Source organism: Monodon monoceros, unplaced genomic scaffold, assembly GCF_005190385.1.
Source record: "Monodon monoceros isolate NGI ecotype Baffin Bay Population unplaced genomic scaffold, NGI_Narwhal_1 Super_Scaffold_9, whole genome shotgun sequence".
In the NCBI taxonomy this organism is placed as follows: Eukaryota; Metazoa; Chordata; class Mammalia; order Artiodactyla; family Monodontidae; genus Monodon; species Monodon monoceros.
The window spans coordinates 7,369,461-7,384,412 of NW_021703786.1; the positions used below are offsets into that span (position 1 = coordinate 7,369,461).

Sequence of the window (14,952 nt, forward strand, 5' to 3'; positions counted from 1 at the left end):
TCCTTGTACAATGGTATAAACCAGGAGAAGAAGAATTAGTCAAATGAACAGTCAAAGTAGTAAGAATAATAGTAAAATCACTATCATTTAGTCCTCTTTATCAGTCACTGCCAAGTAATGAGGAGATCCTTGAAAGTTTCCTTGACATGGATTTTTTTGTGTGTGTCTCCCACATTCTCTCTTTTTTTTCTTATTGAGATATAACTGACATATAACACTGTATTAGTTTTAGGTGTATAACATGATTTGATATATGTATACACTATATATATAGTGAAATGATCACCACAATAAGCTTAGTTAACATCCATCATGACTCATAATTACAAAAAAAATTTTTTTGGACATGGATTTTTGAGGGCTAGTTAGGGAAATACTGAGGCAGAATAGTGGTGGAAGGTTATCCTAAATATAAAAACTCAATGGGAAACAAAGATTTAAAAAGTAGAAAGAAATCAGAGGAGAGGGAGAGACAGGATTTTGGCAAATGTAGGGGAAACCTAAGAAGTAGACACTTTAAAGACAATGACAAAGGCGCACAGGGATTTGAAATGATATGGTCGTGCAAAGAAGCAGCTCTTGGGCAAAACAGAAAGGAAAGCAATATAATTTGGTCAGGACTAAGATGCGGAGTTTTGAAATGGAAAAGAGAAGACTTGAGAAATGAAAGGAATACAGCCAAGGCAACATTTCCTCTTCTATTTTGACTTTCTCCTAGTACTTTAAAGAGAATATTATAATTTAAGACTCTGAACATATCTTGTACAATGGATATAACTGTTGGTAAAGAGAAACCTAAGTACAAAGAGTGAGGAATAAGAATCAGGACAAAAATTCACCAAGGGCTGGCCTTGTATATACAGCCATCAGATGAAGCTGAGACAAGCAAAATTATTTTAGAGACAGTTCTACGGTCTATTTTATTATTAAGCAAATTGGGGGCACACTGTCATGGGATGTTTCTCTTTGTCTAAGGAAAATTAAAATTGTAATACAAATGAAAGTCCAGTTAATTTGGTCCTTATGAAAAAGTACATACCCTGAAATAGTTGAGCAAAATGTAAAGAAATGTCAGATTTTCTGAAACTCTCTGGAAATTCCAGAAACCACAACAACGTCATGATGATTTTTGTAAATCACTGTTCTCATAACTTTACATCTCCCAATGCACAGCAAGCCCAATTTTACAAAGACCTGACTGCATCTTTGAAGATAATCAAACTTAACAGGCAACTAGAATAATTCATAGGTAGAAGGATACACAGAATTATCCAAAATTCTGCAAAGCCAACAGAGAAGATTGCCTTTAGATCTGTGACACCAGGGAACAGACATCCATCAAGAAAGCTAAAGTGCAGCAAAGCACAGCTCTAGGACATTTAAACAGAACTTCAGTTGAGTGGAAGGCTTGGTTAACCACAGTTGAGTAAACCTGTGTTGCAGTGTAATCTGATAAGGAACAAACAGCATGGATTCTAGAAGCGTAAACCATGTGTCCCTAACATGCTAGACTTCTTTGAAAGAGTTAATCAAATAGTGGATAAAAATGAACTGAGGCATATCATCCAAAAGTTTTTTTTTTTTTAAATAGTCTCTCGTAAGAGGTTATTAAGAAAATTTAGTAATTACTGTAGATTAAAAATTGATTAATAGAAAATAAACCAGGACCAATACTGAAGGTCTCCAGAGACTAATACTAGGCTGGTGTACAAATTTATTAATGACCTAGAAGAAGCTTGTATGGAGAGAAAAGGTGAAGACAGACTGAAAATTGCCAATGATGCAAACTATCTATTGGAAAGCCTGGAGAGGCCTTGCTAAATAATAGATACAGTGAAATTCTCTCTTCACAAAGTAAAGAATCAGTACTTAAAGTACACTGATAGATTCAAAGTTAATAGGTTAAAAAAAAAAAAAAACAGGATTAAGCAACACTTACCAGAGTGAGAAAAAGGGCAAAATAAGAGAAGATAGGATACGGACTGGCAAGGTAATAAATGGCAGAGAATACCAGCTAGTACCTCTCATATACCTTTTCCTTTACGAATACACAGAAACTTTATGTGCAGCTTTATGATAATAGAAGGCAAAACATTTAAAATAAAAGACACTATTTTAAGCGGCATATAATTAACCCATTGAATATGCTGCCACAGGACATTAATAAGACACAAAACTTAGTATGGTTCCCAAAGACCTCAGAGCCTCCAGAATATGGTTCTATAGTAAAATTACTTAGGGCAAAAAATTGCAATGGAGCACATACCTCATGCCTCAAGGTATTAACTAGGCAAGGTCAGGATGGAAGTTTCCTTTCCAATTGTTGTATTCAAAATGATTTATGGTTTCAACTTTTAAATATTCCTAATTTTCAAATTAAGTGAATAGACTCTTATCCAAAAATTCTTACACTATTTTTTCCAGATATATTCTTTTTGCCTGTTTATTTTTCTAAATAGCACAGCCTTCCTTTTCACCCAATTCTTCTTCCACTTCACTTATCCCAGCTTCAAAATATTGCCTAAGAAGTGATCATGAAGAGCCAATAAGTCATATATGTAAAAATCCGTGTTTGGCAAAGAGAGTTCTATAATTTGCTAAATTTTCTCATCTTTTTCCTCTCAGTGGACAAAAATTTAAATTCATACAATATTTTGGTTCTGTTCATGTTACAAAATAAAAATCTGAGCTTAGATGCTGAGATGAATGATATTTAACATTTTTCACCTGTGACTAAGAGCTACAGCAAGAAATGTCCTTTTATAAAATGAATTTTAATCAATAAGCAACATAATTTTATAGAGTAAGATACTAGAATGCCACATGAAAAAGGTAGAGCCCTCAAGGCTCTATCTTCACCATGGGCAATGAGCAATTCATCTATAAAATGCTATGGCTTCAGTCAGTTCATACACTAAACACATGAAGAGTAGGCTATGAATGAGTTATAGGCAAAATTCACAACCTGAAAGCCTAAGAAACTGTGTCTGAAAAACTTTGTGGGTCAATAAAAAACATGTTAAATTTAAAATTTTTGGAAGTAATAAAATTATGTGTAGACAAGGACAAAGTGATCAGGAGGCAAGTTTATACCTTGTGTCCATTTTGTAATCCAGTCCTCTCCATTTTGGGCTTAGCAATAGGGTGCCACACGTGGTATAAGGCCAGCCGTAGCATTCAAGCTTGACTGAATTTTAAAAGTGACACACTGATCAAATCTGCTCCAAGGACATTCTAGAATTTCAGGGTGCTACTGACCATTAAAATCAACCTCCTCGGTGCTCACTTCAAATCTAAACATGACGTAAAGTACAATCCTCAGGTTAATTAAATACAAGCCCATATATTTCATCTATAAAAAAATAGTGTCCAAAATATATCACTTGCAAAGAAAGGACTTATTATGTAATGCAGTGTAGTACGAGAGTTAAAAATAAGCAGATGATCTTATAAAATACAGGATTTATATGTTTCTTCTCGAGTATAAAATAAGAATTTGCTTTAGAAGGCCAATAAGGTAATATACTTAAAAAGATGAAACACAGAGAGCTAAGCAGCAGAGCCCTTGTATGGAATTTGGTTTGGCAGACAAAAGAAGAAAGGCATATTTCAAACAGATGGAAAGTGAAAAATAATAAAGTCATCCTTACCTGCATTAATTTTCCTTCTGCTGGAGTTATTTCAGCAACACCAGCAAACACACCTTCCAAAGTGAGATTCAGTTTTCCTGTGGGGTCCATTTTCAAGGGGATCACTCTGATAATAGCTTTCTGCTCAGCTGATCTTTCAGACTCCACTGCTGCTGCCAGTACCAGTCCTGTGCGTCCAAAGCCTGCCTGCAGGGTAGCCATCAGCAGCCAGGGCCAGAGGGCAGCCAGCTGTAGCTGGTGGCCACCACTCATGCTACCAGCTGCAGCAATGCACTTCGGCCATACATACTGCTTCCACTAGCTAATACCAAACACAGCTTCCTAGATCCAGACAAACGGAGGAAAAGAAACTTATGCTTCAGCTTCAGAAAGCCGAGTCGTAGTTCTGGTCCTTCCTTTCTCTAAAGTATATTCCCAAGAACAGGTGGTATTCCTGATCTGGCAGGGAAGAAGGTATTTTCAGCCTACTTCTGCTTCAGGTATGTCATTTTCTCCCATCTTCACTATGATTAGTAAAGATATCGCTGCTTCTCTGTGGAATTTTCAATTTTGCTTGAGGTTGAATGTCACATCCTGAATTTTAATTATGTCAGATCACTTGGTGCTGGTCTTCCATATGCATCAAGTTCTCGAGCCACTAAACCCAATGTTAATGAACAAAACAAGGCAAAGTAAATGACTAAGGCCATGCATCAAAGGTGAGAGTGAAAAACTCCAGCTCAGAAAACGAAGAGATGGTCCTTTAAAGCCACAAAATTTGTCAACGGTAAAAGACTAAAGATCACAGGAGAATTTTTTCTTAAAAAATGGGGAAGGAGAGGAAACACTATTTCAGGCCACACCTTGAGAGATGTCCAAAGATGCTACAACATGTATTCATAAAAGTTTCAACATTAAACTGTATTTCATTGTAGCCAAAGTTCCAGGCCCATTGAACTTACAACACTTTTCATGAACTTAAATATACTATGATTTTTAGATTTTCTACCTAGATTTGCCTGTAAACTAGGTGCTAATTTATATGTCTTCACATAGTCACAGGATAAACCTGAGCATCACAAGCTTTTCCAACTTTCATAATTAGAAGAATATTTGAAAAGGTTGGCTTTCCAATTATTTTTCCCAGTTGACATTCGTATTTCTATCTTTATTTTCCCTTCTCTCTTAGGGATCCCAGCTTTTATGCTCCTGCTTGAGAATGCCAAGCACTTTGATTTCCCATGAGATGCTTTTGGAAACTACTTTATTATCCAGATCTTATAATCTGTAATTTTCTAGGTTCATAAGTAAAACAAAGGACTATTCCTAACACGTTTTCAAATTCCTTGAGGGGGTGGGGAATAAAAGGGGGAGTAAGGAGGTGATTAGTCTACAGGCTCTAAGTAGAAAACCCTGAAAAAGTAAAAATAAACCTGAGTAGAGTAGATCTGTGCTATTTCTAGGCACACTTGAGAATTTGGGTCTTTGTACAAACAACGTCTTATTCTAAGATTTCAAAATGTGCACCCTTAAGTAAATACAAATGCACTTCAACCACAAAGCCCACTGTGTTCAGAGGTCAAGTTAAAAAATCTTATTAAGTCTTCAGAATAAATGCTGAAAAGCCAAGCTATGGAACATGAACCTGTGATATAGATTCTTTTCTTTCGCTGAGGCAGAGGGAGAAAAAAAAAAGAATTTCGAAAGAAATCTGCAAACCTGTTGTGCTGTCAGGCCCACTGGAATCCACGGGGGTGAAACAAATTCAATTATGCTTTTAAAGATCCTGCTCAAAAAAAAGGTTTCAACTGCTTAACCAAGTACAGCTCATTCTTCCACCTTCTTACTCTGCAACCAAACCAAGTGCCCCACACTGCAGCTAGGTGCCGAGAAATTCCGCAGCCCGAAAAAATAATCCATGCAGGTCAAAGGCAGAAACTTACTCCAAGGTTAGTGCTACTGTCCCCAAGAACTCTAAAAACACTTCTAGAGGATCCAAAACCATTTCTGAAATCTCCTTTCTAACAAAAGTCCTTTTTCTCCCCGAACAGCATATAAAAATGATCAAATCTTGAAAGAGAAAAGAAGCAAAGTAGCAAATACATCAGCAACAATTCACTACCAGGAACACAGAAAATCCCAGAGGGCAATGTCTCTGCATCATGGATAGACTTGGAAAGTTCGGAAGGATTCGAGTGCTTCCCTTCCAGAAAGACAATTCTGGATCAGCTCCCTAGAGGAGGAAGCCTGTGGTTTGTAACTGGTGTTCTAGCTCTGACTCCCTCCCCTGGGACTGCAATCACGCTCTCTACCTGCTGACACAAAGTGAGGGTGGAGCAGCTAGAGGCAACCACCCCCATCCCGCCCCTCCTCCTCCTGGCTGGCTGGGGCCTGGTGCACGCACACTTCACCAGACACGTTCCTGTGCTGAGAAGAGAGCCTCTCTCGGCTCCTCGACTCCCTCTATTGAGCCACAGCCAAACTGCATCCAATTCAATCTTCAATACCTTTCTCTGGGTAAGCAAGCTACCACATGTAAATCAGGGCCACACAAACAGACACGTAAGCAGCTTCTGCACCCAAGAGACATAGATGGTGGTATAGGAAATAAAGACAAAAAAAAAAAAAAAAAAAGGAAACGCAGAAGATAAAATAATGGACACAAGGTTTTGCAAATATAAATTCAAAGGCATTTCTGCTCTTTCCAGGTTTTAGTGTCTGTAAATGCCACAAAGCCAGAATAAAGTGATCCTGTGCTATAGTTCTTACTGATTTATTGCTGTCTTAAGTCTGCTACCCTGGCAAGAACTCTGTCCATTTTATGCATAGTTTTTCTTCAGCCCTTACAAATTTAAATTCAGTAGCTCTTTTCTAAACTGTGCCTGTACCAAGCTTTTAGATTAGGTGATGTCAGAGGTCTGGAATCTGTTATTTTCTTCTCACATCCCTGGGAGGTGAAATAATACTATGGATCAGACCTGGGCCTTCAATGTGAGACTGCAAGTAAGTCTATATCATAAATACAAACAAAGGGGTAAAATATATATGCTTAATCAGAATATAGGCGAAAAGAAAACTAATTTTTGGTTAATTACCACACTCATGAACAATAACCCTTCTAGTAGCCCTGTCTTTAGAAATAATGCAGAAGTTTCTAATATATGTTTCTAAAATTTGAATTTTCAAGTCGACCAGATTATATTTGACTGTGCCCAGACATTTTATTTTGACCTGCTGCCAACAGTCTTTCCAAATTGTACAAATGAACAATGATGTGAATATGGTTAACATTGCACTTGAAAATGGTTAAGATTTATGTTACATGCTTATTGTGGTAAAAATCACATTTTAAATTGTGGTAAAAAACACATAAGAAAATTTTAAACAATTTTTAGTTTGTACAAAAAAATTGTACAAATTGATCACTTGTAAAACGTGGAGAATAATAATTGCATTGTAGCTTTGTTGTAAAGATTAAAGGACATAATGCCTCTGAAGGCAAAAAGTATGAGTGACCTAGTCACCTTGAGAATTTCATCCCTAAAGAGGGTCTACAGTCCAATTTGAAAAGATACATGTACCCCAATGTTCACAGCAGCACTATTTATTTTACAATAGCCAAGACATGAAAGCAACCTAAACGTCCATCGACAGATGAACGGATAAAGAACATGTGGTACCTATATACAATTGAATATCACTCAGCCATAAAAAGGAATGGGGGACTTCCCTGGTGGTCCAGTGGTTAAGACTCCACGCTCCCAATGCAAGGGGCCCAGGTTCAATCCCTGGTCAGGGATCTAGATCCCGCATGTTGCAGCTAAGACCTGGCACAGCCAAATAAATAAATAAATATTTTTACAAAATGAAATAGTACAATTTACAGCAACATGGATAGACCTAGAGATTATCATTCTAAGTCAGAGATAGAAAAATATCATATAATATCACTTATATGTGGAATCTAAAATATGACCCAAATGAACTTATTCATGAAACAGAAAGACTCACAGACATCGAAAACAAATTTATGGTTACCAAAGGGGAAAGTGGGTGGCGGAGGAATAAATTAGGAGTATGGGATTAACAGAGACATGCTACTATACGTAAAATAGATAAACAACAAGGACCAACTGCATAGCACAGGGAACTATATTCAGTATCTTGTAATGAACTATAATGGAAAAGAATCTGAAAAAAATATATATGTATATGTATATCTGAATCACTTTGTTGTACACTAAAACTAATACAACATTGTAATTCAACTATACTTCAGTTTAAAAAAATTAATTAAAAGAATTTTAAAGAGGGTTTATGGGGATAGTTTTGGCATTTTAGGCCTAATAACACCTAGAGCAGAGAGAGAAATTCTAAAGTAAATTCTTAATTTAGCACTTTTTCTTTAGTGGTTGGACCTTAAGAACATAATGCAAGTATAGACCTTTCATAGCTCCTTTCCTAAAGAATAGGAGTAGCTCTAATTCTTCTGGAGAGAATTTTTTAAAAGTCTGCTCTGGTTTTACGTTTATTTAAAATTATTTATTTATTTATTGGCTGCATCGGGTCTTAGTTGTGGCATGCGGGATCTTTCGTTACAGCATGCAGGCTCTTCTTTGCAGTGCACAGGCTTCTCTCTAGTTGTGGCGCCCGGGCTCCAGAGCGCGTGGGCTCTCTAGTTGTGGTGTGAGCGCTCAGTAGTTGCCACATACAGGCTTAGTTTCCCGGCGGCACGTGGGATCTTAGTTCCCCGACCAGGGATCGAACCGGCGTCCCCTGCATTGCAAGATGGATTCTTTTTTTTCTTTTTAATTAAAGATTTGTTTTTAATTAATTTATTTTTGGCTGCATCAGGTCTTAGTTGCGGCATGCGGGATCTTTGTTGAGGCATGTGGGATCTTCATTGTGGTGCACAGGCTTCTCTCTAGTTGTGGCACACAGGCTTCTCTCTAGTCGTGGCACACAGGCTCCAGGGTACATGGGCTCTGTAGTTGTGGCGCTCAGGTTCCAGAGTGCGTGGGCTCTGTAGTTTGCGGCAGGCGGGCTCTAGTTGAGGTGCGCGAGCTCAGTAGTGTGGCACACGGGCTTAGTTGCCCCGCGGCATGTGAGATCTTAGTTCCCTGACCAGGGATCGAACCCATGTCCCCTGCATTACAAGGCGGATTCTTTACCACTGGACCACCAGGGAAGTCCCAGCAAGACGGATTCTTAACCACTGGACCACCAGGGAAGTCCCTGGTTTTACATTTTTATTTTATGTATGCGATGTAAAAGTATAGCATAAAATGTGTAAAATACACATTATTATATATCTGATATATGTAAAAATATCTTTAGTGTTAAACTAAACAAAAAGTAACCTACTAATTGACTTTGCCTCACCTATTACTGCTTGAAACTTGCAAAGGAATTAAGACACACAAACCTGAGACTTAATACAGATACTTAGTTGAAAGGAAAAGAATATAGATGTGGTTGCCCTCTCTTGAGGAAACTCTGAGATCTGAGCATGACGATAATAGGTACCTTGAGTCTGGGTACCTTGAGCTACTCAGGATCAAACCAAACAGCTCTATATAGCTTAGTTCACTGATATATTGTGTTTATTTAAACAGTATTGACAAGAAAGTCACCAGAATTAATAAGCTAGAGAAATTATTCTCTGGCTTCAAAGTTTTGGCGTTATCCCTCAGAGATTGACAGATCACAACTACCATAGAGATGTCACAAAGATGCCATCACTATGGTAATGAATCGCCCATCTCACTGACACCTACTACCTAACTTTACACGCGACAGATCACACTTCAGGATCTACTTTCACAACTGCATTGACTAAAGTTACTGAAGACCTTGATCCTTTTCCAAAAACCTAGGTTTCTATAAACATGTCCAAGAATTGTCCTTATCCTTAATGGCATTTTAAGGATTCAATCTCTATTCAAGTGTAAATGAAAAAAACTCAGGATTTTTTTTTTAAAGTCAGATTCTTTGGAAAACAGAGCACATTTTCTTCTGAGCTTTACTATTATGATTAATAGTTATAATGACTGAGGTTTCTATTGATCACCAAACAGTAAAAACAAGCAAGACAACAAGTCTAGTTGAAACACTTTATTGTTGACTGACTGAAATTTATCATGCTTAAGGTGCTGAAATACTGAGGCACTAGTCAGGAGCCTTGTTAGCATGTGTCAGACCCTACTGACTAATTCACACAAAGATTTTATTTTATCTTTTGCCACTTTGTGCAAGACAGTAATGATAGCTTTAGCTGATAGGTAGCAGGCATGTGAGTATAGCAGTAGATCCAGCTCCTTGGTCTGTTGTATTCATATATAAAAAGAGGTTTGGAAAGCTGATAAAGGTAAAACAATTGAAACCAAATCCATGCCAAGGTTCCTGCTTGACACATGTTCCTCAAAAGATATTATCTCTTTCAACATATACAAAGCCAAGAAAGGCATATTTAAGGGAAGGAATGAATATCACCTACATAGTATATCAGCTTTTCAACCTGACAGAGAAAAGGCAAAGTTCCTTCATATAGAAACTGGGTCTCCTCTTCACATACTCTGCCAAAATACACAGTCTGACCAAAAGATGTAGGAGTCTTGATAATCTGTTCCTCTTTTAAACCTTGCTAATAAAGATGAATAAATGTTCATCACATGGACATCGTCTAGTCTAATCAGATGGACCAAACAGGTCACTTTTCAGAACCTATTTTCATATCTAAACTGAGTCACTGCAGACCAATATAGAGCTCATCCTTTTCCAGAAAACTACTATCTCTGTAATACTTCTGGGGAAGTACATCATTGGGAAGGCACAATGCAAGTTAAGAAATGAATTGCTACGTCCACCGTGGCTTGAATAGTACTTATGTCATATCACTAAGGGCCTTTCCTTTTTCACTAGTTTCATATTCCTAGGCTTTCCTTTTGTTTCTGCAGTGCTTATTAGGAAAACTGAGGCAGAATCTAATAAGAAAGTTCTAGTCAATTTAAAAGGCTTTAAATCAGAAATCTTCTGCTGTCATTGGATTAGCAAGTGAGGGATCAACCACAGAAAGTGGACATCCAATATACCTCTCCTAAAAACCAGTCCCATAATCCTACTATTTGAACTTAGGATCCTAAACAGGGGATAAGATAAAAATGTTATAGTCTATCCCACTATCCAAACTTCTCTCAGAGGCTTAAACCATACATAAACTGTTAAAAACATCAGAGGCGTAGCTTCTGTGAGGCGACTACTGATCAGCTTCTCCCCAAATCCGCACACTATCTTTTACAGACGAGGATTTATACTTACTGAATGTAAAAATCTAAAATAAGAAAACACTGTGCTAAATCTCTTAATGGTTTTGTTCACACGCTGTACATTCCCGTTTCAAAATTAAAATATTATATATGCATCCTTTATCCTTCTACCCCTCAATATTAATAAAAATATAAAGCCTTAAAACTTAAAAATCTACCAGCATTTATAAATACAGTTATATTCAACAAGCTAAATACTTTTCTTTAGAAGATATATTAAATAAGTGATATATTAACAAAACCTTCTTACCATTTATGATAATGTATCATTACAATTAAAGAAAGATATGAAAATAGAAGAACGCTCCCGTAAATATAAAAGAATCAGGGGCTGTTAAGTGTGATGGACGGTCCAAGTCCGGACGCCTTGCTTTTGAAACAGAATGCTGGGTTAGGAAGTAAGAGCATCTCCTGGTTAATCACTTGGAAAATTAACTCTTTCCCAGGGTTTCTCCCTGGAATTCCTGACCCATTTAGACCTGCGATCTTGGTTACCTCACAGGCCTTTGTTTCTCACACAATTTTCTCTAAAAGGATCACACTGCAACTTGAAACAGATAGACTGAACTCCCCACCGGAGTTGTGCTGACTACTTTTGAGAGTGGCAAGACGACAAACCAGCACACCCACACAGATTATTCTCCGGTACCATAGATGCAGCTGTTTTTAGAGGCTTTTTGACTGTAACAGAAGACCAGGAACTTTCATTTGAAAGGGATCTGGGCAGCAAAAAAAAAAAGACTGCTAGAGGTTTGGTAGTTTGTCAAGGTAAACCATCTGAACCGAACAGCTGTAGTAAATACCAAATTCCCAATTCTCAATTAACAAAATTCTCAATTAACAAAACAAAAATACTTTTTTTCCTTAAAGAACTGAAAGAGCCCCAACAGTGTGTCATGTGCAAGGCTAGTCTGCCTCCAGCTACAGCCAGTGCACGATGTCACGTTTGTCATCCATTCTCACTCTTTTAATTCTTCCTCCTGTGGAAAGTGCTCCTGCTTGCAGGCCACATCCACCAGCAGATGAAGATCTAGAAAGAAAAAAGATTGGTTTACTCACTCGTAGCTTCTCGAGCTGGAGAGTTCAATAGACAAGTCTTTAGACAAGAAGAACGAGTTGCTCTGTTTCACCTGTAGAATGGGCTCTAAAATCACATTACCTCATCAGATTCTCAGTTTGGGGGGCATTCCCGTACCTCTAAAGCACACAGTTGCAGCCCAGTTGTTAACCCAAAGAGACTAACAAAGTTTAAAGTTTCTCTCCTTTTAGTGATGTAGATAAGCCTCTTTTCAACTGACTTTTATTATAAGTGAAAAATTAAGGAAAAGTGCCAAAAAGATCAAAGTGAAATAAACACACACAAATGAAAATTCATTTCTTCGATGCTATAAAAATAGATAGGTGGGTTTTGGGAATATGAAAAAGTAATGCCTTCAGAAATACAATGTTAAAATAAGTAATCACTACCTTTCCAAAGTTGACTGCCTCCAAAAAATTTCCACTTACTGACTAACACAGCTGATTCTCTTATAAAAAGGTCTACCTGAATTGTCTGTTAAAAATAAAGTATACCCTTCAAGGAGGTCAAGAAACAAAGAGTGGTCATTAAGACTGGAAAGAAGTAAAAAAGTGAGCTCTCAGTTCAGGCACTAGGTTCTTTAACATAAAAAGCTAAGACCATGTACAGAAATAGAGTTAAGTGTTGTATGAAAGGAGAGAGAAGGTTAGCACTCCCCTTGACAAGGACGGAAAAGGCCTTCGGGCCTGACAACACGCATATGGTTAAGGCACTGCCACCTACTTCATGGCATCTAATCACTGTTTTTAGCAACCTAAGTGTCCATCGACAGATGAACGGGTAAAGAAGATGTGGCACATATATACAACGGACTATTACTCAGCCATAAAAAGAAACGAAATTGAGTTATTTGCCGTGAGGTGGATGGACCTAGAGTCTGTCATACAGAGTGAAGTAAGTCAGAAAGAGAAAAACAAATACCGTATGCTAACAAATATATATGGAATCTTAACAAAAAATGGTCATGAAGAACCTAGGGGCAAGACGGGAATAAAGACGCAGACCTACTAGGGAATGGACTTGAGGATATGGGGAGGGGGAAGGATAAGATGGGACAAAGTGAGAGAGTGCCACGGACATATATACACTACCAAATGTAAAACAGATAGCTAGCGGGAAGCAGCCGCATAGCACCCGGAGATCAGCTCGGTGCTTTGTGACCACCTAGAGGGGTCGGATAGGGAGGGCGGGAGGGAGGGAGACGCAAGAGGGAAGAGATATGGGGATATATGTATATGTATAACTGATTCACTTAGTTATAAAGCAGAAACTGACACACCATTGTAAAGCAATTATACTCCAATAAAGATGTTAAAAAAAAAAAAGATGTGGCACATATATACAATGGAACATTACTCAGCCATAAAAAAAACCGAAATTGAGTTATTTGTAGTGAGGTGGATGGACCTACAGTCTGTCATACAGAGTGAAGTCAGTCAGAAAAAGAAAAACAAATACCGTATGCTAACACATATATATGGAATCTTAAAAAAAAAAAAATATAGGTTCTGAAGAACCTAGGGGCAGGACAGGAATAAAGACCCAGATGTAGAGAATGGACATGAGGACACGGGGATGGGGAAGGGTAAGCTGGGACAAAGTGAGAGAGTGGCACTGACACATATACACTACCAAATGTAAAATAGATAGCTAGTGGGAAGCAGCCGCATAGCACGAGGAGATCAGCTCGGTACTTTGTGACTGCCTAGAGGGGTGGGATAGGGAGGGTGGGAGGGGAGGAGATACGGGGATATAGGTATATGTATAGCTGATTCACTTCGTTATAAAGCAGAAACTAACCCACCACTGTAAAGCAATTATACTCCAATAAAGATGTTTAAAAAAGAAAAGAAATAGAGTTAAATGGCCTATCTGAATAACATAGTCCGAAATGAAGGAATCCTAATGTGGCTTCTAGATTCAGTCTAATTAGTTTGCAATTTCTAGAGCAACATGACCAGGGAGCCTTTTTTAGGTTGACTTTTAGGCTTAGAATTTTGTCCTAGTAGCATTTTGGAGTTAAACTAAATTACACAGAATGAGTCCTTTATTTCCTACTAGACATACAGAGACTTTTGTTACTATATTTGTAGAACACAACCTTTGTAGGATTGATCAACAGCCTGGGCAAGACAGCTGATACAATAAAATAATTCTACCACCAACTATGAGTAAATCTAGAGGGCATTTGGAACAGTATCTAATTTTTTCCATATTTTGTGAAAGGAAGACCAATCACTAGGAGAAGGTACTAGCTCATCCGGTGAACAACACTACAACCTATCCATAAAGAACAAGCAATTTCAGAATTCCCTGGCAGGCCAGTGGTTAGGGCTCCAAGCTTCCACTGCAGGGGGAAGGGGTCAGCCCCTGGTTGGGGAACTAAGATCCTGCATGCCATGCTGTGAGGCCAAAAAAATTAAAAGCAAACAAACAAACAAAAAACAAGCATCTATCCAGATAAGCATCTTGTAGAGGGAGAACAGACATCAGTTTATCACTTAAAAGTGGCTTCTTGTGCATCCATGATCATGGCAGCATTATTTACAATAGCCAAAAAGTGAAAGCAATCCAAGTGTCCATCGATGGATGAATGGAAAAACAAAATGTGGTAGCTACATACAAGGGAATATTATTTAGCGTTAAAAAGGAAGGAAATTCTGACAAATGCTACAACATGAGTGAGCCTTGAAGATATCACGCTAATTGAAATAAGTTAGTCACAAAAGGATAAATACTGTATGATTCTACTCATATGAGGTAGCTAGGGTGGTCAAATTCATAGAGACAGAAAGTAGAATGATGGTTGCCAGGGGCTGCAGGGAAGGACGGAATGGATATGGAGTTTCAGTTTGGGAAGATGAGAAAAGTTCTGGAGATGGAAGGTGGTGGTGGTAGTACATAACGTGAATGTACTTAA

At 37.9% G+C, this 14,952-nt stretch overlaps 2 protein-coding genes and 1 non-coding gene across 3 annotated transcripts in view; 1 reads left to right on the forward strand and 2 right to left on the reverse strand.

Moving 5' to 3' along the window:
* RNF43 (ring finger protein 43) overlaps positions 1-5,916 on the reverse strand; it is a 60,318-nt gene extending 54,402 nt beyond the window's left edge. The window contains exons 1-2 of the mRNA XM_029211482.1: positions 5,349-5,916; positions 3,651-4,287 (exon numbers count right to left, since the gene is read on the reverse strand). Of these exons, the coding sequence (XP_029067315.1) occupies positions 3,651-3,902 (252 nt within the window). The 5' untranslated portion in view covers positions 3,903-4,287; positions 5,349-5,916. The remainder of the gene's footprint in view (positions 1-3,650; positions 4,288-5,348) is intronic.
* Positions 5,917-11,913: 5,997 nt separating this feature from the next.
* Positions 11,914-14,952, reverse strand: part of HSF5 (heat shock transcription factor 5) — a 49,220-nt gene continuing 46,181 nt past the window's right edge. The window contains exon 6 of the mRNA XM_029213409.1: positions 11,914-11,984. Within this exon, the coding sequence (XP_029069242.1) occupies positions 11,914-11,984 (71 nt within the window). The remainder of the gene's footprint in view (positions 11,985-14,952) is intronic.
* LOC114889842 lies at positions 12,654-12,781 on the forward strand. Its single transcript, XR_003792143.1, has one exon. It is a non-coding gene; the product is annotated as a U6atac minor spliceosomal RNA (small nuclear RNA).